The sequence below is a fragment of the Pan paniscus genome, chromosome 7 (genome assembly GCF_029289425.2).
Source record: "Pan paniscus chromosome 7, NHGRI_mPanPan1-v2.0_pri, whole genome shotgun sequence".
NCBI classification, from domain to species: Eukaryota; Metazoa; Chordata; class Mammalia; order Primates; family Hominidae; genus Pan; species Pan paniscus.
The window spans coordinates 150,661,299-150,688,987 of record NC_073256.2 but is presented as its reverse complement, the minus strand read 5'-3'; the positions used below and the strand labels follow the sequence as shown (position 1 = coordinate 150,688,987).

General features: G+C 50.9%; 1 protein-coding gene across 3 annotated transcripts in view; it reads left to right on the top strand.

Annotated features, from left to right (window-relative positions):
* Positions 1-2,178: 2,178 nt before the first annotated feature.
* NDRG1 (N-myc downstream regulated 1) overlaps positions 2,179-27,689 on the top strand; it is a 60,385-nt gene continuing 34,874 nt past the window's right edge. The window contains exons 1-3 of one of the 3 annotated variants that reach the window (XM_003830081.5): positions 2,179-2,427; positions 15,213-15,293; positions 19,267-19,302. In XM_003830081.5, the coding sequence (XP_003830129.1) occupies positions 15,231-15,293; positions 19,267-19,302 (99 nt within the window). In that variant the 5' untranslated portion in view covers positions 2,179-2,427; positions 15,213-15,230. Of the gene's footprint in view, positions 2,825-15,212; positions 15,294-19,266; positions 19,303-27,689 lie in introns of all 3 variants that reach the window. The other 2 variants (XM_003830082.6, XM_024929953.4) reach the window with 2 other exon arrangements.

Sequence of the window (27,689 nt, the reverse complement as noted above, 5' to 3'; positions counted from 1 at the left end):
TGGGGCTGTACCATGCTATGCACCTGTAGAAAATGTTTTTGCCTTTTCAGTCCTTTCCCAGTGGCGGAGTACAGGACCCAGCTCATAAGAGCAGCTCAATTCTGTCATTTGTGGAATGACAGAATAAATAAGTTTCAGGGCCTAGGGAGGCAAGGCTCCTGCCTTAGCCTCCCAAGTAGCTGGAACTACAGCTGCATGCCACTAAGCCCACCTGATTTTTTATTTTCTTGTAGAGATGATGTCTCATTATGTTGCTCAGACTTTTCTGGAACTCCTGGGCTCAAGCAATCCTCCCACCTCTGCCCCTGAAGTAGCTGGGACTACAGGTACTTGCCACCAGGCCTGGCTAGCTTTCATCTTTTTTGTAGAGATGGGACATCACTATGTTGTGAAGGCTGGTCTCAAACTCCTGGACTCAAGAGAGGCTTCTGCATTGGCCTCCCAAAGTGCTGGGATTACAGGTGTAAGCCACTCTACCTGGACACAACATTTTACTTGAAATAAGAAAAATTTTCCCTCACTGGGAATGCTGCAGTTGAACTAGATCAAATCCATAAAGAATGGAAGACTGCCCAGTGGTCATTCATTCACTCATTAATTCTAGATGTTAAATTTTCTAGGGTGGGGGAATGTGCTCCTACATTCAAGGCATTCTTGAATGTAGCCAAACTTTGTAGTTTAGCCAAACTCTTCTAGCAGCAAAACCCATGACACTGGAACTCTGTTCTTCACACTGGTCATTTGTAATAGAATAACAGAGCTTTAGCACTAGGTAGGTTCTGAAAGATCATTGAATCTAATCCTCTCCCTTTGCCAGTGAGAATTCTGAAGCCCAGATTTGTTGATTTGTGATCGATAGTGCCAAAGACAGGCCTGAAACACAGATGTCCTGGGTCCTAGAGGTGCTGTTTGCCCCTCTCCATATTTCTTTTGTTCCAGAAAACCCTTCTCCAAAACTGGCCCTAATAATCAGAGGGGATACAGAGGGGAAAGCCATGGCCCCTGCCTTGGGGACAGCATGGGTTGGCACACAAAAGAGGTTTACAATTCAGCAGGAAGTGTTGTGCGTGTGCGCGCGTGTGTCTGTGGAGGCGCAGGGAGGGTCACCTGAGCTTGCCCTGGGTCTGGTCCTGGGCTCAGTGGCAAATTCAACGCTGGGCAGGTGGCCTGAGGACAATGACGGTGCCAGCTGTGAGTCAGACTTCCTTTATTCATAAAATCATGTTCCTCCATGCAGTGCTTCTCAACCTGGCTGCACGTCAGGAGCCGCCTGGGTAGCTTTGTAAAAACCCCAGTGCCCAGTTGGTTTGCGCCCCCTGAGATTCTGATTAAACTGTTCTGGAGTCCGTCTCTCTCTTTTTATTATCTATCTATTTATTTTTTAATTTGGCGGCTCCTCTGGGACTTCTCATATGCAGTAGGGGGTGAGAATTGCTGGTTTCTTTGGCCAGATGGGAACATGCAGGCCAATAGTTACGCACAGAGCAGCAGAGCAGGACAGTGCTAAGGTTGGAAAGGGTGAGTCATGAAAGTTCAGGAAATCAGAATAGGAAGGGGTGAGAATCCTCTCATCTGGGCTTGTGGGGCAGGAGAGAAGAGCCCAGTGGGCAAGGTCCAGTGAGTGTGCTTAGAACTGGGAAGATGAGGGGAAGGGTAAGCGCTGGGCGGCGGTGGGCAAGATGGACGAGATTAAACGGGAGCGAGGATTTCAGCGAGAGCTTTGGCGACAAGGAAGGCTGAGAATCGGAGGGAGCCTGTCGGGCGAAAGCGAAGGCGGCTGCTGGGCAGGCAGCTGAATCCGGCTGGAGAGCCGAGCTGGTGAGACCTACAGGAAGTGAAGGGAGTCGCTCAGGGCGTGGCGCAACGAGACTCTTAGAAGAAACTCTGAGGCAGAGATGGGGGGCCTCCGCCCATACGGAGACACAAGGAAGTCCACATGCACACGCACGAGCGCGCACATGAACACGCACGAGCACACAAACGCCTCCTCCGGGCAGGGCACACGCGCCCGCTGCACAGGCCGAGGCCCTGGACTCGGAGGGGACTGCAGAGCCGACCCACAACCCGGGCCCCGATGCCCCTCCCGGCCGCGCCCCTACGACTGCTTGCGCAACAGGCGGCGGCTCCAGTGGGCGCCCGCCGCGCGCTGCCCGAGCCCAGCCCAGCCCGGCGCGCCCGGGAGGAGGGAGCAGGGAGCGGGGAAGGGGTGTGTCCCGGCTGCGTGCTGGGACTGCGAGGGTCTGGGAGGGGCGAGGCGCGGGGGCGGGGCCGCGGCGCCTATAAAGTCGCCCTCCGCCCGGACGTAAACAAACCTCGCCTGGCTCCCAGCTGGTGCTGAAGCTCGTCGGTTCACCATCCGCCCTCGGCTTCCGCGGGGCGCTGGGCCGCCAGCCTCGGCACCGTCCTTTCCTTTCTCCCTCGCGTTAGGTAAGCCCGCGCCCTCTTCTCCCAGGCGCGACGCGGAGCAGAAAGGGGCCGCCCGTGCGGTGCCGCTGGAGCGCCAGGACCGCCCTTTGTAGCCCCGCGGACTCCAGGAGTAAGCGCCCCGGAGCTGCAAGTGCGCGGTCACCCCGGGGCGCGGGCGCGAGGGGGCTTTGGGTGCAGACACCGCTGAAGTGGGGGGTTCGATTACGGAAAGGGAGGAAAAAAAGACAGGGTCCCATTCATCTCCCCCCTAGCTGGGGATTGGGGTTCTGGAGGTCGGGAAGGGGGCGATGAGACGGTCCGAAAAAATACCAGGATAGCGTTTCCTGGCGTCGTCTCCGAATCCCAGCTGGCGCCGCTGGCAGGGGTGCGCGCTGGACGTGGGTGCAGAAGGGACTAGGTGAGTGTGTGTGTGTGTATGTGTGTGTGTGTGTCTGTGTCTGGGAACGGAGAGATTGCGCGCGAGTGTGTAGATGAGGGGTTGGTAGAGGTGAGTGGCGCTGGCAAGGAGGCTGGAGAGGGGGGCGTGGGTGTGTCTGGCTTGCAGACTGGGTCGGGAACGGGTGTGGATCCGAGAGGCTGGTGGCGCTTCAGTCCCGTAGCACACACAGGGCGGTGTGCATGTGAGTGTGAGTGTAAGCGTGTGTGGTGGGGGGAGGGTCCAGGGTGTGTCACAGTGCAACACGCAAGCCGGAGCAAGTGTCTGCGAGCGCCACTGGGCAGGGTGCGCCCCCGGAGGAACCCGGGATTGGCGCATCGGCGGCGTGGGAGAAGTGGCCTGGGCGAGAGGGGTCTCGCGGACATTTGGCGGCCCCTTGAGCTGGCTGGAGCTAGGAGTGGCGTCATTTTCGCCTCCGCCCACCCTCCCCCGCTTTCCTCCCCTCCCCTGCCTCCGGTGCTGGCCGCTCCTGCCCTCCACGGGGGAAAACAGCTGGAATTACTTCGACGTTCCTGGGGGATCCGCCGCGGTCTCTGATTCAGCCTCGGGAGGTGATTTCGGGCTGGGCTTGGGGAATGCGGCTGGTTCTGGGGGAAACACGCTGTCACGCCTCTGTCAAATTAGTAGCTGGAGCTGGGATTTAGTGGGTCGGTTCCTTACCCACCCCTCCCCCATGTCCCCCGCCTGTTGTCCCTGCTGTCCCTGGGGGTCCTGAACAGCACGCCTCTGTGGCTTGGAAGTGGGAGATGCCTGGCAGTGGGTGGGGGAGGCAGGGCCCTTGGTTATCTTATGCCCATCCAAGAACACCCCTTCCTCACGGACGCTGGGGGCACTTCAGTTTGTTTGGTTTCTTTAAGCTACTGGGAAATATCTAAGATTCAGAAGTCAGCCAGTGGCCAGGCAGGAGGGCGGCAGACATCCTTATAATACCCATCAGCTGCACGGGACCTTCTCCTAAGCTGCCTCAAATTAACATATCTAAATACAAACCCCCTGTTCTTGCTGCAGAAATGCAGTTTCAAGGCGAATTTTTCAGTCTAGACTCTTCCTGTTGAGAAATTCTGGCGTCCTTATTGAGTTTCACAAATGTGATTGAAATAAGCAAGGTACAGAGGGGGCAAACCCCAGCGCCTGTCTTGGAAGGGCTGCCTTCTGGTGGGGAAGACACACGGCTGGAGACGCAGACCGGTTCTGTGTGGTGTGTGTGGCGGCAGAGCCAGCCCCAGGCTGGGGTGGCACAGTGTCGGGGATGAAGGAAGGTGTAAGGGAGAGAGAGGGTTTTGGTGTGGATGGAAAACTGGGTGTTCCCCTGACCTGTGACTTCTTAGCTTTGTGGGACCGTGTCTCCCACTGCATCTGGGCAAGGAGGAGGATTTGCCTGCCCTGCCCTGTAACCTGGCCCCTGGCCCAGCGCCTGGCAGGTGGGAGGAGTTGAAATATGCACATGGGATGAAGTGGATGGCTCTGGGCCTTCTGCCCCGTTCTCCTGTGAACCAGCAGGTTGAGTTTCGGGCGAGGTAATAGACTGTGCATGGGTGGAGGTGTTGGGTTTTGCTTTTGAGGGATCCTGGAGTGTCTGTTTGGGTCTCTTGTGAGGAAGTTCTTTTGGAGCAACAAAGTTTGATCATTTGGAATGGAATAAAAAACTCACACAAGACCTACCTAGTCTAACTTCTTTCCATTTTACAGATGGAAAATGAGGCACAGGGATGGGGAGGGATGTGCCCAGGCCAAACTGAGCTGGAGCTCAGCTTTCTGAGAGGCTCCTGGGTGGGACTGAAGGCAGTGGAAAGGGTTCCTGGCAGGATTTTGCCTGCCTGCTATGGAGGGGCGAAAGGAAATTGCATCTTCACTGAATTTCTGGTGAGGAAACTTTTGAGGCCAAAGGGGCAGAGCGGAATGATTTTTTTTTAAGTGTAAATCAGGTGTTCTTGAGAGATTAGCAAAGCCAGCCTGAAGAGCAGGGGCTTAGAGGCTGTAGCCCCCTGAGTTGGCCTTTGACTGAATGGGGCTGCCCCCCCACCCCCATGACAGAAGACAGATCTCAACTGAGCTGAGGGCCCCCCTGGAGTACGTTGAAATCCGCTGGCCTGAACTTGCCTCCTCATGGACCTGAAAGAAAGATAGCATTGTGTTTTTCGGGTGGCCCAAAGCTGCAGTTCTTCCTTGGGACCCAACCCCAGAGAATCCCATTCCAGACGTGACTCAGAGGCCTTGTCCTGGGAGAGAAAGCGTGATGACTCAGCATCTAAGACTCAAGCAGGGTTCAGGTTTGACTCAGCCTGGAAGGAAGGCCAGGGAGGGACACGACATCTCTCTCCCTCCAGAGCAGCCACTGTCTCCCTCCATCTGCCTTCATCCTCGCAAGAACGTTGCCTGGATCGTATTGCTCCATTGAATGGATGAGGCAACTGAGGCCAGGAGAGTTTCAGGATTTGCCTGTAGCCATATGGCTCAGGTGGGAGAGCCAGACTTTGAACCCAGACAGTTGGACTTCAGAGCCTTTGTTTTTTTTCCATGACAACATGTTGGGGCGCCTGAAGAAATCAGGCTCAAATGAAAAGGCAATCAGGAGCTCCATGCCTCAGTTTGCTTTTCTGTAAAATGAGAGTAACAGACATGATGCCATCAGAATGTGTAACTATTAATCTGTGTAACCTGAGAACAGCACTCAGCATGTGGAAAACAGCGTGTAGGTGTTTGCCGTCAGTAGCACCCACAGAAGACATTCTCAAGGCATCTTCTTGGCAAGCAGAGTCTGGGACCCTTTGTCCTAAACCTACCCAAGGCTGTGAAAGTGCCTGCAAATGCTTGACCTAGGTATTGCTTTTTGCTAAGCTTATGTAGGTTGCATAATAGTGTCATGAAAATCTTGTCTGAAATGCACATTTCCAGGCCCAGTCTCCTGCGATTCTCTCTCCATCAGGGGATATGCTACTGTTTCAAAGCTCCTTTGGCTGGGTTGGGAATGGGGTATCCTGCAGGCAGACAGAGTTGAGAACCTCTGCTCTGGAATGACAGGGGAGAGAAGAAGGAAGGTGTAGTCATACATGCCGCTGTACCTTCAGGCCACCCTGTGTCCACAGTGCCAGGGAATTAGTGAGTGCTCAGTAAATAGCTCTTGTTTGCTATAGTGCCTTGGAGGTTCAATGCATCACATCAGCTAACTGAGGTAGAAGACATTCTTCCCACCTCTCAGGTCAGAAAATTGAGGCTCAGGCTGGTGACTCTTCTGTCCAGAGTCCAGTGAGTGGGGTTCTGCCCAAGGTGAGCCTCCTGAGCCCTTTCCACCTTCCAACATTGCACTTGGAGGCCACCCACACCCTCTGAGCCCACCTTTTGAGAATGAGCTTGTTTCCTGGATCCACCCCAGGCTGTTGTTCCTGCCTCTCTTGATGGCTGTGTGATGGAAGTACTGCGTGTCCACTTGCTTTTTATCTTTCAACTTGGAGATAGAGGCAGGCTAGATAGCGGTCTTGGCTGAGAACTTAGCCCAGGCAGGTAGGCAGAAGGGCTGGGGACACTGAGGCCCCACAGGAAGGCGGCTGCAGAGGTAGAGGGCCATGAGTAGGTGCCAACCTGGAGCCGTGTTCTCGGGGTGGGGGCCATGTGAAAAGAAACCTGGGCTCCCTCGGGTGGGGCGTAGCCCCAGCACTACAGAATGGGAATGGATTACACAATCGGGGCCATAAGCAGGTCTCTTTGACCCAGATCTTTGACTTTCCCACCTAACATTGTTTGCAGACCTGCCTATGCCCTACCTGCCTGGGCTCCATCTCTGACCTTTTGAGTCCAGCGGGTCTTCTTGCAACTGAGCTGGTAGAAAGTGAGGCTCCTTAACAGTCTGGGGGCCTTGAGTGCCCTCCCCAGCAGTTTAATCTTTCCTTTCTTTAAATCTGTGGGGAGACTTTCTGCAGCTATACATTTTAAATCTGCATAGAGTTCTGTTTGAAGAGAGGTGGGTGGGGGCCCAGGTGTCCACCCTGTTCTCCTGCCTTCACCCTCTGCCCCACCCCCACGGAACCTAAGAAGATTCCAAGTAACCCTCTTCAAATATGGATGTGAGGGGGCCATTTAAGAGGTGGGTCTATGGCCTCTCTCAGCTGGGAATGCTTACCACCTCTCCTTCCTCCTTTTTAATCATGGAACTCTCCTCCTTTCTCCAGAAAGGCCTCCTTGGCTGTCCTCTGCTGGAGGGGAGGCTGGGTTGGGTCCTTCCTGGGACCTGTCCATGTCTCCCATGAAACCTGAGAGCCTGTCCTTAGTAGGTGTTGTGTTAGTGGTGGTGGAAAGGACATCTCCACTGATTAAGGAAGTAACTTGGACCATCTTGCATAGACAAGATCGGAGGCCCATTCCAGAGGGTGGAAACTGCAAGACCATTCTGGGGAAGGATCCTGTTAGCGTGGCTAGCATCCCATCTCGGGACAAAGGGTTCTTTTGAGGAAGCCATTTCCTCGTCCTCTGCTAACACTGGCTCCGTTTGTGTGATTTCCACAAATTATCTCAGACCATCCAGCGCAGCTCATGCCTGTCTTGCAATTTCACAAAATAATCCTCTAAGGAGACCAGTGTCCTCCTTTGGACTTCCAGTTATTCACCTTGTCCCCTCAGACGGTCGTCTTCTGTCTGCCAAACAAATTACTCGTACTGCCAAAACTCCACTGAGAATCTCCAGGAAGATCTCGGTTGTATTGCAGAAAAGAGGTGGGCCCTGACGAGATTCCTGACACCTCCCTCTTCCTGCTGTTGTGTTTGGGACACTCTTGCTGACCTCCGTGGTGCTGTGCTCAAGTTGAACACACAGCAGTTCAGTTTCAGCTCCAGCCCCTCTGGACCCACACCCAGGGAGTGAATGCGGCTTTGGCATGTTTGAGAGGGAGACAGTGGGGTTCACCTTCTTAGTGATCCCTTTTTCATTCCTTGAATATCAAACATCACTGATGCCTCCTGGGTTTCAGGCTCCACTGCAAAGTACAGGGGCCCTCGAGGAGTTCCTAGTGTGGTTTTGTTCTCTGTGTGACATTTGTACTGTTTCCTTGATTCTGATTGCTCTGATACATTTCCCTAACCTCTAAACTAGGGAACTTTCTTGAAGGTCCAGTGAATCCACCCATATTGTTTGCTGAGTTGATTAGTTAAGAAAGACAGTGCGTGAAGACTGCCAACTTCCTCACCCTCCCCAGGGCCTTGAGTTTCAAAAGGGCCAGAAAACACCAAGAGAGCCCATGAACTGCTTTGTAGTTTGACTTCAAAAATCTCTTTTGGCGAAGAAATGACAAAGGATTGTATCCACAGTAAGGCAGGGCTATCCAGGGCGTATCTCAAGGTGGTTTTCCTTGAGGTTCAGGCAGAAATGGTGCTGTTCTCGGCAATTTTCTGGGGAAGTTGCTACAGCAAACAGCCACAGCACACGTTGATTTTTTCCCTCCTTTTAAAAATCTGTTCTATAAAGAGCACAGTGTGCTGGAGAGAACACTGGCTTTCATGTGGCCTTAAAACCAGGCATGTTACGGAGGGTGGAATCTGGGCCAGTTGCTGTTGGTGACAATCGATGCTACCCTTGTCAGCAATCCGCCTGCTCTCCCTTTATCTGCTTCACTGAAGGCCTCCAGGGGACTGTTGTCCGCCCTCCCCCGAGGTAGTGAGTGCCACACCTGCACCCACAACAAACCAGTGAGTTTTTCACCTTTTCCTCAGTAGGGAGGAATCTAGACATGTGGCCTTTGGAAGTCAAGTGGGCCTTTGTGTTTGTTTTTGAGCCTCAGGTTACCCATTTGTGAACTGGGTATAATACCCAGCCTCTCCCGGGGCAACCTCCTTGAGGAGCAAGTGAAACAGTGTGCTGAGTGAACGCTTTTCCAAAGCATTGAGTTGGCCATCTTAGGAAGGTACTATGGGGGAGCTGAAAACAGAGAACCTTCTGGGTGTTGTGAAGGGAGAAAAGTTCAAGACGCTGGTTTTGCCAAAAGCTCAGTCCTGCTCATGATGGCTCAGTGGTGACTGCAGGGTGGAGGAGAGGCATGTGACTGTTCCAGCTGACCTCCACACGCTGAAAGCCTCACGGTCACGTGCAGCCCACCTTACAACGTTGTATCTGGGCCACGGGTGGTGGTGAGGACTGTGGATATATTTAGGGCAATGTGAGATCATTGTCAACATTCCCTTTAAGGTTACTTTAACCTTAAAGCAGCCAGCTTGATGCTTGCTGACCTGGGGCACACATCTTAACCTCTTGATGCCTCAGTTTCCCCATCTGTTAAATGGTGACATGCTGGCACCTCCCTCCTAGGGTTTCTGTGAGGCTTAAAGGAAGTACCGGGTTTAGAGTCCAGTTAGTGCCACAGATACTGTTCCTGGTGCTGTTTTTGTGGTGTGTCTGTGTAGGGTTACATTGTTGCCTTCCTGTGGCTGCTCTTCCTGGTGGGTAGAACCTGGAACTTCTAGAACAGATCATGGATGTTTCTCTGCTGGATACCCCTTCAGCCCCACCCTGTGGGAGTTGTTGGGGTGCCCAGGAGAGTTTGCTCAAGAGGGTGTGCAGATGGGTGGCAGAGCTGGAGCAAGGCACTAGTCTTAACAGACAGGAGTCTGAGGCTGGCAGAAGTGGGGGCCTTGGTCCAAGGTGCGGGGCTCATCTGGCCAGAGCTGAGCCCGGCAGGGCCTTGGTAAGACCCTGTGGCCCTTTTGTCTTGGCGAAGCACCTTCCTGCCTGGGTTTCCATTTGCCTGTAAGTTTGTTGTGGACAGCGTGATCTCCATAGACGTACACTGTGCCTACTTTACAGATGGAGAAACCAAGGCCCAGAGAGGAAGTGACTTGCTCAGAGTCACGGAATAGGAAAGTGGCAGGGTCCCCATGCCCTGATTCCTAGGCCAGCGTTCCTGCTGCCCCACTGAGGTTTTTGGGAATCACAGGCTCTGTGTGTCCCCCTCAGTCCCCCAGGGGCTGTTGAACAGTTCTCAAGTGGTGTCGGATTACCGAAGATGCCTCTGCCCACTGCCCTCCCAGGCCCCAGGGTCACGGGTCACGTTCTTTTCTTCCTCGGGCAGATCCTGGCCTTGGCTTTGCCTGGAACCTGTGATCCAGCTCTCCTCTGACTCTCCTGGGTCTGCTGGACTGGAAGGGTATTTGTGTAGCCCCTCTTGGGCCCTCGTTACTCATTGACAGACAGTGCTGGTGGAGAGAAGGGCCCCAGTGGTGACGCACTGGGCCTGATAATCAGAAACCTTGGTGGCATTTGCTGAGCATTTTCCATGTGTCCCTCTCCTCGCTGGGACTCTAGGACTGAAACCCAGGCCACATCCTCACAGATGTCCTGGCATCTCCAAGGCAACCCTGAAAGGAAAGTATGCTGATGAATTAAGCAACTGTTTGCCAGGTTCTCCATGCCATTCTTGAATTTAAGCCCCACTGCTGATCATTGGGAGCAGGAGTTAGCATGCCCATTGACAGACAAGCAAACTGAGGCAAAGAGGTTAGATAGCCAGGCATGGTGGCATATGCCTGTAATCTCAGCTACTCAGGAGGCCGGAGTAGGAGGATCACTTGAACCAGGAGTTTGAGACCAGTCTGGGCAACATAGCAAGACCCTGTCTCTCTAAAAAACAAGATGAATAATACATTTTTAAAAAGAGATTCAATAAATTATGCAGGATCACAGAGCTAATAAATGGTGACACCATGGCCTGCAAGCCTTCCCCCAGCTCCTGGCTACCTTTCACTTCTCTGGCATTGGTCTTCTCGGAATTCCTCCCAGGCAGGTGGATGGGAAAAGAAGTGAAGATACAGGCTGGCAGCTGGTGCTGTGACCTGGAGCCCTGTTTTTGGTGCTAAGCTGGGTTTTAGCTGAAGGAGACCTGCTGGAGGGGTTTCTTCTGTGCTTCTTGGGGAGCAAAGATGGCCTTGGAGATGGAGACACGGTTTGTCAGTCCCAAGCCACTCCAAAGGTGGGGCAGGTGGGCTAGGAGTCAGCCCTGGTTCCCCCGCCATGCTGTGTGTGGCCCTGCCTTGCCACCCTACCTGCTGGAGGACCTCTTTGATGCTTTCTAGTGGGTCCCAACATTCTGTGATTAGGACTTTGCATGAGGCAGAGGGAGGGCAGGAGCTGGAGTCCAGCAAGGACCTCAAGCCCAGGGACAGGCTCCACCTGCCACACCTGCTAAGCCATGAGGGCCTCAGGTGCCCGGGAGGAGGGAGCAGGAGTGGAAGCACCAGCTCGAGCTGCCAAACCAGGTCACGTATCACCTGCCATTTCCTGCTGGCAGAAGGAGGTCACAGACACCAGAAGACAGCAGCTTCTGCCAGAACTGGGTCCTTCCATGATTCTCGGGTGGTGACTTTGAATCCCAGAAAAAGTGTTTTGGGGAGAGTGGAGTGAAGGAAGAGTGTGAACATTGGATCTGACTCCACTCCAGCCCCTGTGCTGCAGCCAGCAGGGTGAGCTCAGGACAGCTGGCAGCCGCTTGGGCCCAGCCCCCTCCTCTGTGAATGAAGGTGGTGGGGAGTGCACGTGCGCGTGTGAGTATAAATGACTGTGGATGTGAGAGTCCATGAAAGTGAGAATGTATCAGTGTGTAAGAAAGTGTGAGTGTGTGAGAATGAGTGTGTTTGTGAGAATGTATGTATGTGTGAGTGTAAGTGTGAATGTGAGAATGTCTGTGAGAATGAAAGTTTGCAAGTGTGTCAGTGTGAGGGAATGTGTGAGTGCATTTGAGAGAGAGTGTATGTGTGTGTGTGTGTGTGCACGCGTGCACTAGATTAAATAAGAATGCATCCAACTGACATTTTCTGGATACTGTTACCTACTAGGAATTACTAAAATCAGCTGTTCCAGAGGAGGGTGGATGTCGCACCAGGGGACATTTGGCAACGTTTGCAGATTCTTTTGCTGGTCACAGCGTGGGGTGTATGCTGTGGGCATGTGGTGGGCAGAGGCCAGGGATGCTGCTGAGCCTCCTCCCGTGCTCAGGGCAGCCCCTAAGGCAGAGGCTGCTTGCGGGGCCCAAATGTCAGCAGTGCTGAGCTGAGGATCTCTGTCCAGGAGGCACAGATGCTGTCCTGGATGCTGTCCAGACAGCATCCGCTCTGCCCTCCAGGGGGACAGACAGGACAGTGGACACAGCCCAGATGCAGCCTGATGAGTGAGCCCAAGGGAGCGCCTGTCCCCTCGGAACTGTGAGCTCCGTGGGGGCAGGAACTGGGTCTGTTTGCTCATGATCCCCAGATGAGTCCCATAGCCAGTCTCATCACCATAGCTGGTGTTATTTTTGTTCTGAGCTCTGTGTTGGGCACATAGAACCTAGTGGGAAGAAACCTCTGAATAAATCCTGAGTTTTCCATCCTGCTTCTGAGAACTCAGATGTTCTTTGAGGGCCAGCCTGGTGGTGTGGGGGCTGGGAGTGGGCAGATTGTAGGGAGCCAAGTCCTGGGGTGGAGTGGGGTTCAGGCCCCTTTCCCTGGCTTGAGCCGAAGCACCTTGGCTTTTTAATTTTTAAAATTTTTATTTTTTAACATTTTTGTATGTTGAACTTCCTTACATGATTTCCTTTGGATAAAAGCTCCTGCAAAAAAAGTTTGAAAAGTTTTTTGGTTGAGGCATCAGGGACAAGGTAAGGACTGCTTGATGGGCCCAACTCGGGAGAACTGAGGTGAGGGAGCCGCTCTCCTCCTGCCCTGCAGGCTGGCCAGATGGTGGACCGCCAGCAGCTGGCTGAGTCAACCCGCAGAGAGCACCTTCTGCAGTCCTTGGTTCATGCGGCCTTAGTATTGCAGGACGCGACCAACATGCAGGCTACCCTGAGGCCTGCAGCCCCCACAGTCCCCCCAGACTAGTGCAAAGCTTTATCCAGTCTCCCGGCAGACTTCAGAGTCTAGGACACTTCCTAAATGGTTCAAAATCAATGGAATCATTTGGGGGACAATAAATAATGTCACTAGACATTGCCAGATGTCCCCTGGGAGAGAAAATCCCCCCTAGTTTAGATATACCCCGTGATCATCCTCAGCAGTTTTATCTCTAGACTTCCCAAAGGCCTTTAGCAGTGAGGGGGCTGGGTCAGAGAAGGCCCCACCAGCTCCCAAAAGCAGATGCTCAAGAACTTGATATTTCTAGGAGACACAGCGATTTTTTAACCCATTGCCTCATGTGGTCTGGGAAGCTAAGCTGTAGGAATAAAAAAGGTGCCGGGTAGGGTAAAGAGGTTTCACCAGATAGAGGAAACGGGGAAGGTGGACATTTCTGTCTTTTCTGTTCTGGAGAAGGAGAGAGCTGGTGGAGACTGACACTATATCCTAATGTGATCACGGTTTCTGGAAGCCAAAGAGAACTGACCAAACTGGGCTGAACCACAGCATTTCTCGAGTCCTTTTAAATGTAGAATTTGTTTTCCAGACATTGCACTCTTGGGGTTTAGCAATGATTTAAAAGTGAATTTTACTGAAAGCATGCTGTTGAGCTACATTGCTCATTTATTCAGAGAGGGAGTTGCAGCCTGACTTTCTGCCTAGGAGAGTCTCTCGTGCTGGGAGCTAGAGGTAGAGAAAAGAACAAGCTACCTGCTTGATGAAGCTCACAGATAGGACTGCTTGAACCCACCTGGTGGGACAGTGAGAGCCCCCTGACTTCACCCTGGCATGCTTTGCTGAGCAGGGTATGCTAAGAAGCTCCTGTGAAATGAGAAGTCCTTTCACTCCCAGAATGAGGGGTGGCGTTGGCAGGGCCCTGGGTTTCTGGAAGGCTCCCTAGGCCATGTAGGCGAGGTGTCCCACAGGCCAGGGTCTTGGGACCACGAACCTGCTGAATTAGCAAGGCTAACAGACCCGGGCCTTTCATGCCTCCTGCCTCCAAGCTGGCAGCTGCCCAGGAATGCTCACAAATATAAAACCGACTTTGTTTTCAGAATGTTCTGGAGCACAGACTCCAAAGTCTGTATAAAGCCATTCTTGTGGGGCTGGTTATCTACTGGGGAAAATCATGCTGGGGCCCCAGACCAGAGCACCCCAGTGGAGAGCGGGATCTGCCCACGGAATGCCACGTGTTGGCACAAGGGATGGATCCGGGGTGGATTCGGGGTGGCCCGCACTTGCCGGCTGACCTCTAAGAGGTGTTTCACCAGGTTCTTGGGAGTTCCTGGGTCTTCAGAGGAGCCCTAGAGAGGAATTTCAGAGGCTTGCATTCCCTTGACCATTGCATCCGAGGGTCCTTGGGCAGTGCAGGGCCCAGGTTCCCACTCTGAAGCTGGCTGTGTGAGGGCTTTGGTCAGGCGTTTTCCATTCAGAAAGTCTGGATCTGTGAACTGGGTGGGTGGCCTGGGCTCTTCCCTCTTGTCACTTACTCCTTCTCCCCCGGTCCTCTGCTGCTGTCTGTAAGACTTGACCTTATTCTGCATTTTTTATGCTTCACCCCAGGGATTGATGGGCATTTAGTTTTTCTAACTTGACTACTGATCTAGAAGAATACATGCTTATACCTCTGGTTTCTAGATTCAGCTCTTGGAGGCATGCTTAATAGATAGCACCACCTGCCCAAGCCTTGCACCCCAAGGAGTCAGTGGCAGCATTCCGAGTCTTCCTGGGCTGTGCTTCAGTCTGGTTTTGCAGCCCACACTTCTGCACCTGCCCTGTGTTAGAGCACAGGTAACCCCTCTGGTCCATCCCCTGCTTTGATCCAGGAAGTGCTTTCTGCCTTGGAGGTCCTTTTTCTTACAAAATTGTACTGTGCGTTCAAATGCCTGCCAAACTCCTTGACTTAAGGTTTTCCTCTGCCCCTCTTCCCTTTTAGCAGGCAGCCGAGAGTCCTGCACCGTGGGGTGTGTATGTGTGTGCATGCGCACGCGTGTGCCTGTGTGTCTGTGCATCTGCATCACCAACCTTCTGTTAGGGCTAACTGTGAGGCTGAAGCTTGCACTATGCCTATACATGGTAAGCATCGTGTGAGCTTGTGTTCCCCTTTCATTGTCACACTGGGGCTGCCTGACTTTGGGATCAGCAATGCAGGTCCCCTTCTAGAATGCAGTGAGCTGCGTCCTGGGTATGGTGGATGGGCCTGAACTTGGTATGGGGACCTGTTTGTGAGCCTGATCTATCCATTTCATTGGGAGGGTAGTGTCTGTGAGCCTCAGTATCCTCTCCCAGGAAATCCACTGCGCTGGCCCCAATGGGAAGACTGGGTTGGGTCCATGGGCTGTGTGTACAAGGAGCCTCCTCATCCCCTGCAGTGCACCACGAGGGAGGTGAAGCTGCTGGGCAGAGCGCAGGCCTGGCCTTCTTGCCATTGGTCTTGGATTTGCTTCCTTTAGGAAACCTCTCAGCAGGAAGTGTTGACCTTTTGGCCTTTGTCTCCTTGCAGGCAGGTGACAGCAGGGACATGTCTCGGGAGATGCAGGACGTAGACCTCGCTGAGGTGAAGCCTTTGGTGGAGAAAGGGGAGGTGAGTGGAGATCTTCCTGGCTACCCCATCACAGGCACATGTGCACATAGACACACACAGGCACACCAGAGCTCACACTTGTACTTATGGGCATGCAAACACTGCACAAATACACATGTATACAGCATACACATGGCATACAAACATGCTGCACACACATGTACATAGCATACAGACACACATGCGTACACACATAACACATGTGTCCACTGCTTCCTTGAAATGCAAAGTTGTGAGAGGCTCTGGTTCAAGTCCCATAGGATCGAGAGCTGGGCCCCTTGCCCACTTCTCTGGGCCTTTCTGCTCTCATTTGTAAAGTGAAGACATCGAACCAGAGGTTCTCTCAGCTTTCCCGTCTCTAACATTCTGTGGTTATAGAACATGCAACATGGGGCCCAGTTGCCCATAGGGACTGCCTGCCTCAGCTCTCATTAAAGCCACATACTCTGGGGCCGCACTGTCTGGGCTTAAATCCCAGCTGTGACACTTTACAGCTTGGTGTCCACTTGCTAACCTCTCAGTATCTTCATATTCTAGTTCTTCATCTGTAAAATGGTGACATTAGGACTTACCTCATGGGGCTAAGTGAGGATGGAGTGACCTAATTCATAGGGAGCAGTTAGAACTTTGCCATAGAGGAGATGGGCAATGCATAGTCACTTTTTCACTTGCTATTATTATCTTTTTGGGCAAACCTCTTCTGTCAACAGAGCTCTTCCTGTTGGAAACAGAAGCCCCTGTCCTATAGGCTGGGCTGGCAGGGCCCAGCCTGGGCTGATTGTTCTGAAGATGAATGAACCTTTACATTTGCACAGTTGACACCGTAGCTTCAAAACATGTTTACATCCCAATTCTCACTTAGCCTCATAACTGCCTCTGATATGTCTTTTTAAAAATGTGGAAGCTTTGGTCCAAAAGTGAAGTTAGTCTAAAGCCAACTAAATGCTTTTAAAAGTGATAATTACCATGCGCTAACCACATCCTGCATGCCTGCTTCTCTGCCGACCGTATTTCAACTTTGGTTCATGCAGGTCCCAGGTTCTGTGATTGTACTCATTTTGTAGAGGAGGAAGTTGGGTCTTAGGGAGGTTAATTTGTCTTCTTTGCATAGTTACAAAGTGTGGGACATGGAATCAAACCCAGGCCAGCAGACGTTGGTGAATAGACTGTTCATTTAATTTCCTTATGACTCTACATGTGGCCGCTCTGTTTTAGGTTCATAATTTCATAGACTTTTCTTTACAAATGTGTGAGGCAACCATCTCTTTTCCCCTTTTGCAGATTTAAAAATAAAAACAAACTGGTCCTAGACAGGAAGGGGATTGGTCAAGTTCATCCAGATAGCTGGTACAACTAGAGTTAGAAACCAAGCCTGGGGAGGCTACAGATGCTTGCTTATCATTCCACACTAAGGTCTGCAAACCTTTTCTGCAAAGGGTCAAATAGTAAATATCTTAGGCACTGAAGACCACATGATCTCTGTTGCAACTGCTCAACTTTGCCATTATAGCAAGAAAGCAGCCATAGACACTATATAAGTGAATGTACTTAATGTGTTCCAACAAAAATTTAAAATGTGGTGAGGCGGATTGCAGCGTGCCAACCCCTACTGTATACTATGCAATTTCTAAATCCGTGTCCTCTTAACTCTGGGTCTGTGACATAGTCTTCTGAAATAATCAAACAGAAACTTCTAGATAGAACAAATACATATCACCATATTCTTATTTCTCCCTTTTAAAAAACCCTGTGAAAATAGTATCCCACACTTTGCTTTATTCACTTGACATTTCTGGGAGATCTTTTCAACATCAGTCCATAATCCACTTGCTTTTCTCTTTTTAGGTACATAGTATTCCACTACATGTATTTGCCCAGTGCCCAGTATATGAACACATGTGTCTTTCCAGCCTTTTGCTATTACAGACAGCACTGCAAGAAATTTGCATCCTTGTATCTTTCATGTGTGTCATTACATACATGTGCAGCTACAGCCCTAGAAAAAAGTTCTCAGAAGTGGCATCGCTGGGTCCAAGGGTAAATGCATTTAAAACAACATTTTTTATTTATTTCAGGCAGCCTACTGGAATCCTTAGAACATTTTATGTATGAAACACATGTCTAAGAGCTTGTCCATTCAGGGTTACATGCCAGTGCATCTCTCAGTGAATATTTACCCTTTCTTTCAAGGTTTAGACGGAAATAAATTTCTTTCAATTCCTTAGATTGACTCAGCAAAGTATTTAGAGTTAGGCTTGACTATTGGGAAGTTCTTCCTTGTGTCTGTCCTCAATCTAGATTGCCACTGTACTCTGCTGACGTTTTGAAGGTTGGTGTTTGTTGTACAGAATGGCTTTCCCCATTCTTTCCCACCAGTACACACTCACGTGCACATATACACACACAGGGCAATGGTATAGGTGCCAGCCACGTTTGCTTCCACTTGAATTTACCCAAAGTCCCTGATGTTCTTGCCCACAGCCCAGGGGATGTGGAGCTATTTGAATTCCCAGCACAAGGGCCTGTGTTGTCATCTAGTCTTCCAATCCCTGCCATCTAATGGGAGCTCCATTCCATCATCCTGTTCCCCTCATCGCTTTTGCATTTCGCTCTGCTGAGCCGTCTTCTGGGGGTTTGTGGTGGGTGAGGCTGGGGCTCAGTTTTCACAGTGTTGGGACTCCATCTCTGGGTCAGGAGGAAAACATGCCAGCAACATCTCTTAGAAATGTTGGCCAGCCAAGACTCCAGTTGGTCCTCCGAGTCACACTTTCACCAGGCCAGAGGGGACACAGGACTTTTCTCTGTCTTCCTGGGCCTGTCCTGCCATGGACAGCTCTGGTAAAAGATAGAATTTGGGCTGAAACTCAGATTTTTTTTTTTTTTTTTTGATACGGAGTTTCATTCTTGTTGCCCAGGCTGGAGTGCAATGGTGTGATCTAGGCTCACTGCAACCTCTGTCTCCTGGGTTCAAGGAATTCTCCTGCCTTAGCCTCCCGAGTAGCTGGGATTACAGGCATGCGCCATCATGTCTGGCTAATTTTGTATTTTTAGTAGAGACGGGGTTTCTCCACGTTGGTCAAGCTGGTCTCGAACTCCCGACCTCAGGTGATCCTCCTGCCTCAGCCTCCCAAAGTGCTGAGATTACAGGCGTGAGCCACAGCACCCAGCCTGAAACTCAGAATTTTTAGATTGAGGGAAATGCTTAGAGGTCTCCACTGCCTCTTCTACTCACAAGAGACTGAAATTTAATCCAGGTCCAGATGACAGCAGCCATGGAAAAAATGTAAGGAGGACCATGATGTGGTCAGGTTTGAGTTTTAAAAGTATAGCACATGGGTGGAGCCAGGGAGACCAGTTAATAGTCAGATATCAAATTTCTGTATCTCTCAAGCTTGTGATCAGCTTAGACCTTCAGATTTTTATCTATCAAGGCTATTGTCAGAAAGGAGTCCAGTTAGTGTGTCTGCTTTTCTGCTGGACTTCTATTTTGAGATGAAAAGGAAAGTCTGGGCTGGGCATGGTGGCTCACACCTTTAATCCCAGCACTTTGGGAGGCCGAGGCAGGTGGATCATGAGGTCAGGAAATCGAGACCATCCTGGCTAACATGGTGAAACCCCATCTCTACTAAAAATACAAAAAAAAAAGAAAAATTAACTGGGCGTGGTGGCGGGCGCCTGTAGTCCCAGCTACTCAGGAGGCTGAGGCAGGAGAATGGCGTGACCCTGGGAGGCGGAGCTTGCAGTGAGCTGCGATCACACCACTGTACTCTAACCTGGGCGACAGAGCAAGACTCTGTCTCAAAAAAAAAAAAAAAGAGAAAAGGAAAGCCTGCCTTTGTGAGGAATTAAGGAGACCCCACAAAGGAGGAAGCGTAGGTACAGATTCAGGTCATAGAAAGGCCCATATGTCCCAACATTATTTCTCTTACAGAGAAAACAGATGAAATTGACAATCTTTTTTGTCTTTCCACAGACCATCACTGGCCTCCTGCAAGAGTTTGATGTCCAGGCAAGTAGAGGATGTGGCTTTCCTTCCCCTTCCTCATCCCATCTTCTCTTTTTCCTTTTTCTTTCCATTGGTTTAAGTAGATCATTGCGCAAACATTGCGGGCAAGGGGAGAGAAGGCAGTGGTCTCAGCTAGGTCCTCACCCTCAGCTGCTGCTCCCAGACAGAAGCTGACTTGAGTGCTGGCCAGAGAATCAGGAACCAGTCACTTCCCACGAAAGCAGGACAGAGACACCGCCTGTTTCAGCCCCAAAGAGCTGGCCAGAACGGTGGGGCGTGTGTGGGGAAAATGGTGTGATGCTGGGCTGGCTTGGGACCCTGTGAGGGGAGGGAACGGAAGCAAAAGCTTGATGTTCTTGGCTCCACTTGGGAAACTGAAACCAGCCTTCTCTGTGGTTTACTGGCCCAGAACTGAAGTATCTCCATTCCCACTCAGGATTGCAGGGCGGGCCAGGGGGTGCAGCTCAGCCGTGTCCAAGAACTGGCTCTCAGGAGAACAGGCTGGGCTCTCTCAGCCGAGGGCTGGGTCAGAACTTCAGGAAATCTAAGTCCTGGACTCGTTAGCCCCAAGCTCGGGTGGGTCCCATGCTGTGCTGGCCTCTGGAGGGTGGGGCAGAAAGCCTGAGCATATGGCGAGCTTGTGGTCTCCTTGAAGGAGGAGAGGCACACTCCTGGACCAGCCAGAGGTGGCTGAGGTGTTCTCACCTGAACCTCTACCCATGTGTTGCACAGGTGTCCCCAGTTTGGGACCCATTCTGCACTCTGCATCTCACTCCTCTATTCTACCTCCTTACCTCAAAACAACTCCGCTTTTCCTCTTGAATCTCTGATTTCATGAATGCTCCCCCATCCATCCCGAGGCGAGGAATCTTGCACTGTCTTTGGAAGGAAAGGAAAGGATGGGAGAGGGGCTGGAAGCATTGGCTAGTAGATGATCGAGGCTTTCTATACCACCACCAAGGTGTGTATTTTCTCATCATCCTGGTTGTGTCAGGCTGTCCCTAGAGATCACCCTGACCTCAGTGTTTAAGAAGAAGGGCCAGATGCAGTGGCTCATGCCTGTAATCCTAGCACTTTGGAAGGCCGAGGCAGGCAGATCACCTGAGGTCAGGAGCTCGAGGCCAGCCTGGCCAACAAGGAGAAACCCTGTCTCTACAAAAAATACAAAAATTAGCCAGGCATGGTGGTAAGCACCTATAACCCCAGCTACTTGGGGGCTGAGGCAGGAGAATTGCTTGAACCTGGGAGGCAGAGGTTGCAGTGAGCCGAGACCATGTCATTGCACTCCAGCCTGGGCAACAAGAGTGAAACTCTGTCTCAAAAAAAAAAAAAAAAAAGAAGAAGAGAGACAGCACTGGGAAGTAACTTGCCTGGGGTCACTCAGCAGTGATTGGGGAAGTGGTGCCAGACTCTGGGCCTCGCCTCTTCCAGCCCTGAGTGCTCCCCTTGCTGCTTGTGTAGGTTTTAATGATGTTGGTGAGGGCTTCTTACCTGCCAGGTGCTGTGCTGAGAGCTTGCCAGTCAGTATCTCATGTAATGCCACAATATCTCATGATAACATGAGAGGCACCATTAGCTTTATTTTTCAGATGGGTATACTGAGGCCAGAGTGGAGGGACTGGGAGCCACACCTAGCTCTGCCTGACCAGGAAGGAAGCCCGTGTTCTTCCCGCACCACTCATGTGCTGAGGTCCAGGCTTCTCCCATGCCCTGGCCAGAGCTCCATCCCGTTCCTCTCTATGTTGCAGGACGCTGGGCATGCGAAGGTGCTCCAGGAGGGTGGGAGGTGAATGTACTATCTTGAGGTTTATCAAGTCCAAGCCTTCATTTTACAGCTGGGGAACCTGAGGGACAGAGAAAGGGGGAAGTCACTCATTGAGGGTGGCATGGTGGGGCAGCTAAGAGTTATGGTAGCGGATCCTCTTTTTCACCCTCCTGAGAATGGGAAAAAAATGCACCCAGGGCAGTCAGAGCTGCAATAGATGCAGTGGCTGTGGCACCAGCACCATGGCCTTGGTTATTTGACTGGTTCTCTGAGCTGAGAACAGCTGGAAGTTAGCCCCAGGGGTCATCTGCTCATTCAGGGATGGGCCGGGCCACCCCAGCCTCCCTCAGCCTGATCGAAGCTGCCCTTGCCAACCTTCCCTGTGGCTGAAATGTCAGCTCCTTGTGTTCCCCAGGGGAGCGGCTTGCTGGCACTGAGGTTGTATCTTCCTGCAGTGGGGATGTGATTGTACATCCTCCTCAGGTGAAGGCCCCATTCCAGAGCCAGGAAGAGTGAAGCGCAAGCCCCATGGGTGCCCTTTCCTGGTGATTGACCGTTAGCACGAGATGCTTCACCTCTGTTTCCCCACCTGTGAAATGGAGACAGTGCTCCAGGCTTGTTAAGTGGTGGTGGAGAGAGGACACTGACAAGGGCCAATGATGTGGTGCTTCCCGCATCAGTGCCGGGCCAAACATCACACACCCTATCCACTAACTATCATGGAGTGTTTTCCCGAATTATTTTTGCTGTTGTGGAAACGTACACGTAACATCCAGTTTACCAACTTAACTACTTTTAAATGTACAGTTCCGTCATATTAAGTACATTCATATTGCTGTGCAACCATCACTATCGTCCATTTTCAGAACTGTATTTATTTATTTATTTTTATTTCTGTTTAGACAGAGTCTTGCTCTGTCTTCCAGGCTGGAGTGTAGTGGTGTGATCTTGGCTCACTGCAACCTTTCTTTACCTCCTGGGTTCAAGCAATTCTCATGCCCCAGCCTCCTGAGTGGCTGGGATTACAGGTGCCCGCCACCACACCGGGCTAATTTTTGTATTTTTAGTAGAGATGGGTTTTTCCATGTTGGCCAGTCTGGTCTCGAACTCCTGACTTTAAGTGATCTGCCTGCCTCAGGCTCCCAAAGTGCTGGAATTACAGGCTTGAGCCACTGTACCCCTAGAACTTTAAAACCTGCAGAACTGAAACTCTGTCCCATTAAACAACTCCTCATTCTAGCTTTAGGCAGTCATCCTTCTATTTTCTGTCTCTGTGATTTTGATTACTCTAGATTTTGATTACTCTAAGTACCTCATACAAGTGCAATCATACACTATATTATTATTATAAAACTGTATGAATTTGCACTGATTTGTTCTTTGCCAGTGTCTGGCTGGTATAAGTTAGCGTCGTGTCCTCAGGGTTCATCCGTGTTGTAGCAGGTGTCAGCATTTCCTTCCTTTTTAAGGCTGAATCATATTCTGTTGTATGTATGCCCCACATTTTGCTTATCCATTTGTCCGTTGGTGGACACTTTGGGCACTTTGGGCTGTTGTGAATACTGCTGCTGTGAACATGTGTGTACAGGTATCTCTTTGAGATCCTGCTTTCAGTTTTGGGGGACATATACCCAGAAGTGGAATTGCTAGAGGTATCAGTCCGTTCTCAAGCTGCTATAAGGACATATCAGAAACTGGGTAATTTATAAAGAAAAAGAGGTTTAATGGACTCACAGTTTCACATGGCTGGGGAGGCCTCACATTCATGGCAGAAGGTGAAGGAGGAACCAAGGCACGCCTTACGTGGCGGCAGGCAAGAGTGTGTGTGTGCAGGGGAGCTGCCGTTTATAAAACCATGAGATCTCTTGCTCTTTATAAAACCATGAGATCTCTTGAGACTCATTCACTATCACGAGAACTGCACAGGCAAAACCTGACCCCATGATTCAATTACCTCCCACTGGTTCCCTCCCACGACATGTGGGGATTATGGGAGCTACAATTCAAGATGAGATTTGGGTGGGGACACAGCCAAACCCTATCACTGGATCATATGGTTATTTTGGATTTTAAAATCTTGGTTACCAATTCTGAGAAACCTAGAAAGCATAGTTTATCTGCTCCCTGTGAAGATAATTCCTCACATTTTTGTTTCTCTGGAAAGTCTGCAAAACACTTTTACATTCTCCCATCTCAGGACACAGGCAACTGATAGAACAGAGAATAGGAGCTCCTGCCCCTACTCCCAGGGAAGGTCAACCTATGTGGCTCAGGCTGGCGTCGGCTAAGGAGCTGCCCCTTAGGACATCATTAAAGTGGGGACCACACAGAGAAGCCTTTGGAAGGATAGAGCAGAGGTCAGGATAAGATCTCCCAGCATTGCGCACCAGCCTGGGCTGAGCCCTCTGAGTTAATTCCCCAAGCTGTCCTATGAGGTCGGAGCATTTTCCCTATTGTGCCTTCCTTTATTTCTTTAACAAATGCCCACTTTGTGCCTGGCATTAGTTTAGGTGCTGGGGATGCAGTGATGAGCATGACAGGCAGTGACCTGTGTTTTCAGGAACCTAAATACTGGAATAATAGCTCAGCACTGCCGAGCACAGAATGTGTCTGGCAGCATGCCAAATGTGCCCCACGTGTGCTTACGGTGATCCTGTCCCCATCCTACGGAGAGAGAGGACCTGAAGCACAGAGAGGTAAGGGAACTTGCCTGAGATCGCAGAGCTGGAAAGGGGACCTCAAGCCATGTGCTTCCAGGGCACATATTTGAAACCAATCCTGATTCCTTAGAAGAAAGAGGCAAACAAACATACAAACAAGCAAATGTGAGCATTCCAGCTTCTGTAGGTGCTTTGAAGATAACAGTGAAGGGTGATATGGAGCCAGGTGATGGGATAGGGCATGGCTGGGGTGCTGTCTTAGGTTGAGGCTTTTTTTTAAGTGGTGACATTGCACTGAAACCTAAAAGATAAATAGAGCCAGTCACGTGACAAAGAGACTGGGGATAGATCATTCCAAGCAGAGGTAACAGCACAAGCAAAGGCCTTTCTGATCTGAATTCTGAAATTTCCAAGGGCAAAAATGTGTTATTCCTGTAAGCTGTTAACAGGCTCAGTGTTCCCAGTAAGTCACAATATTTGAGCTGAAATCTGAGTGTTGAATGACACTTTTCAAGGTTGTTACCAAAAGAAAATCTTTGTACAAAACTGTATTCATTTAGATTTGGCTTCTTAGATTGGAAGGTGTTAGGGACTCATGAGATTGATGAAAGCGTCCCCCAGATTTTCAGCAGTCTCCAAAATCTTGGGTGTAGGGTTGCTGTAGAATTTCCTTCAGAAGATGCAGTGCAGTGTGACGACGGAAGTTCTCTGGGGCCTGATGGGTTCCAGGGCCAGGAACTGAGAAGGACAGAGCTTTGGTCAAGGGGGCCTACAGGGCGTATCAGCCCGGGGACTGGTCAGCATAATCTGACCTCAGATTCACGTGGGAGTTGCAGCAAAGCGACAGGACAGCACCTGTCTGCCATGCACTTCAGTGTCCTCTGATGAGCCAGGCCAGCACTGAGGGCCTCCCACGCCCTCTTGCTGAATCTTTGGGGACCTGTACCATCATCCTTCCTTTACAGATAAGGAAACTGAGGCTTCCCCAGGGGCGGCAGCTGTGAAGTGAGCCACATTGAGCCCAGGGCTGTCTGACGCAGACAGTTCTCTCAACCGTGATGCTTGAGTATAGCCCTGTTCCTGGAAAGGCTGATCAAGCCCTTATGGACTAGATTGTGGTTCACCTTTGACACGTCTACTTGTCAAAAAATCTAGCCAAGCAGATAATCTAAGCAACACTTCATTGGGCTTATGTTTAGCCTACTGACTATGAGTTGTTGTAGGACTCAAGAGTTGCTGTGCCTTAATGGCAAATGAATTTTATCTATTCATTTAGTTGGTTTCTTACCTGCTTGTTAAAATAGGGCTCCCTCCTGGGCAGTTCTTCCCCTGGGCATAGCTTCCCTCCTGGTCCAGTCTAAGGAGTCTGAGTCGCTTTATTTTGTGTATCTGAAAGCAGCTGATGTCATTCCTTGAAAAATAATTACCGCTTCAGCACTTTGACTAACTCAGGCAGACTCCTACTTCCTTTCCCAATGTAGTCAATAATTTAGGCTTTTTGTTTTGTTTTGTTTTTTAAATGAATCAAAACACACACACTGAGCCCAGAGCTCGGCACTGAGGAGCTGCTGGCGGAGTCTGCATTGAGCTGCTGGGTGGCCTGTCTCTGGAGACAGCTCGCCTGCCAGAGCAGATGGCATCAGGCCTTATCTCTCCATCACTGGCATCGCCTTTAGGTGGTCTCTTTGTTTTGTCCTGGGTGATGTTCGGGCAAAGTGATTGGTGATTTGCATATGAGGTTCTGCCAGCGCTGTCAGGCCCCCACCTGGCTCTGGTTCCTGAAAAGATTCCGGAACCCTCAGAGCACGGGGTGGGCGGGCTGCTGGCCTAGGTGTCAGGGTTGCAGGAAGGACACGGTCTGATCTGGCTCTGCTGAGATGCCTCCGGCATCAGGTTTTAGGCAATTGTGTTTGCAAATTTGATGAGTAGGGAGAGTGGGAGTATTTTGGGTTCCAGCTTATTTTCTTTGGCTAGAATTCTAGAGTCCAAGACTTCTGCTCCAGTTGGGGAGCTTTGTGGAAGGCCACCTGGGGGAGGGAAGAGGAGGAAGAATGAATATTTGCATACTCATTGTCTCAGGGCTTCCCTGCCAAGGTGAGGGGTGTTGGCCTCTTTTGCAGATGAGAGACCCATTTGAAGATGTTAGGGAACTTGCCAAAGGGTACTGTAGAGATAGTCCTAGACTTAGATCCATCTGCTTCCGAAAAATGTTATAGTCATGGAAGTCGTAATGGCTGGCCTCTCTTGAGCTCTGCTGTACGTCAGAAACCGTGCTGGGCTATTTTCCTGCATCCGCTCATGTGATCCTCATGAAACCTTGTTGAGGGAGGTATCCTTGCCATCTATCCTTGCCATCCTTGTTTTATGTTGAAGATATGAGGCCCAGAAAATCTGAAGGGATTTGCCCAGTGTCACGCCATGGTGAGATAGATGGTGAAAGCTGATTCAATCCGCACGTCTGGAGCCAAAGTTCATTTAACGAGTTTTGGGGAAGGGACGGCAGAGTTGACTTCATCACCGATAAATTGTACCTCGTGGGCCGGGTGCCTTTCTGTGGCTTCAAATTGCTTTTTCTGTTGGATTTGCTGCCTCTAATTCCCTCCACCTGGATCTTCAGTTATTCAGATGGTTAGATTTGATTTGGTTTCCATGGGAATCTGTGTTTGTGTGCTCACCAGGGCTCCCTGGGAAATGAGCTGATGTTACCCACAGGGCCTCCGTGTGGAGCGGTGGAGGGGGCTGGGGCAGCACCAGGGCCGGGCAGGGCTCTGGAGGTCTGGCTCCCGTTCTGCTGCAAGGCCTCTTGTTCAGCAGAGCTGAGCTGGTCTTAGGGATGTACAATCCCATTCGGTGGGGGGCTGTTTTCCCTCCTTTTCTTGGAAGCGGACCAGCTCACAGGGAAAATGGAAATGGTGACCTTTTGCTAATTTCTCTCTTTCCACACAGTTGCTTCTTGTTTTCATGCCCCATGACTGAAGGTGGGCAGAACTCAGATAGAAGCCTGGAAATCCTCAACTCGCCATTTCCCATTCTCGCCACCCCCCAGCCCTACTTCCTAACAAAGCCATTGGGACTTAGAGCAAACCCTTAGAGTGACAGATGGCAGGAACGCTCATCTGGATCAGCGCAAAATGAGGCTTTGGAAAATAAACACGGCATACTTCTGCAATTCTGCTGTGGGTTTCCTAGGAGCACCCTCCAATGGAACAGGAGAGGTGGGGCTCATACCCAGGCCTCCGAGGTGTGTCCAGAGCCTGCTCTGCCAGGCTGACCTCACTCATCTCCTGGTGTCCCAGAAAGGGTGCAGTGAGTGGCAGCGAGTGCATACCCAGCCCTGTCATTTGCTACTTGCATGTCCTTGACCACTCGCTTGACCTCCCTGGGGCTTAGTTTCCTAATCTGTGAAACAGTGGGGAGCATCGCTGTCCCTGAGCGCATTGCAAACACTGAATGCACACAGCAGCGGGCTCAGCTCACAGGTCTTTGTCGCCCTCCCCTGCTCCATGGATGATGGGGTCTGCTCCATCTCTTCACCCTAATCCAAACAAAGATGTTCTTCCTAATTCTTGTTTCCTTGGAGAACTGAGGTCTTCAGTGTGGGTTCCAGTTGCATGCTATATTCCCAGGCTGACACCCTCTGCCCACTGCAGCCTGTTCCCTGACTCTGTGTAACTTTGTTTAATTCTCTTGACCTGATGTTAACATAAAAGAAGACTGGGGAATGAAGCGAGAAGTGACAGGCCCAGCTTGACCTCTTGAAGGTCTTCCATTGTGTGAGGCTTGCAGGGGAATCATGGCTTTGGAAGCCCAAGGACCTATCTATCTTGAATCTTAATTCTGTTATCTCATTGGGCACCTATACTTCAGCCCCAAAGGCTGTTCAGTGGCTGTCATGATATAGCACAGGAGACAAAGCTGGCTTTATCGGACTTGCTCAGTAAGTGGGTGGCTGTCTTTTTATCGTG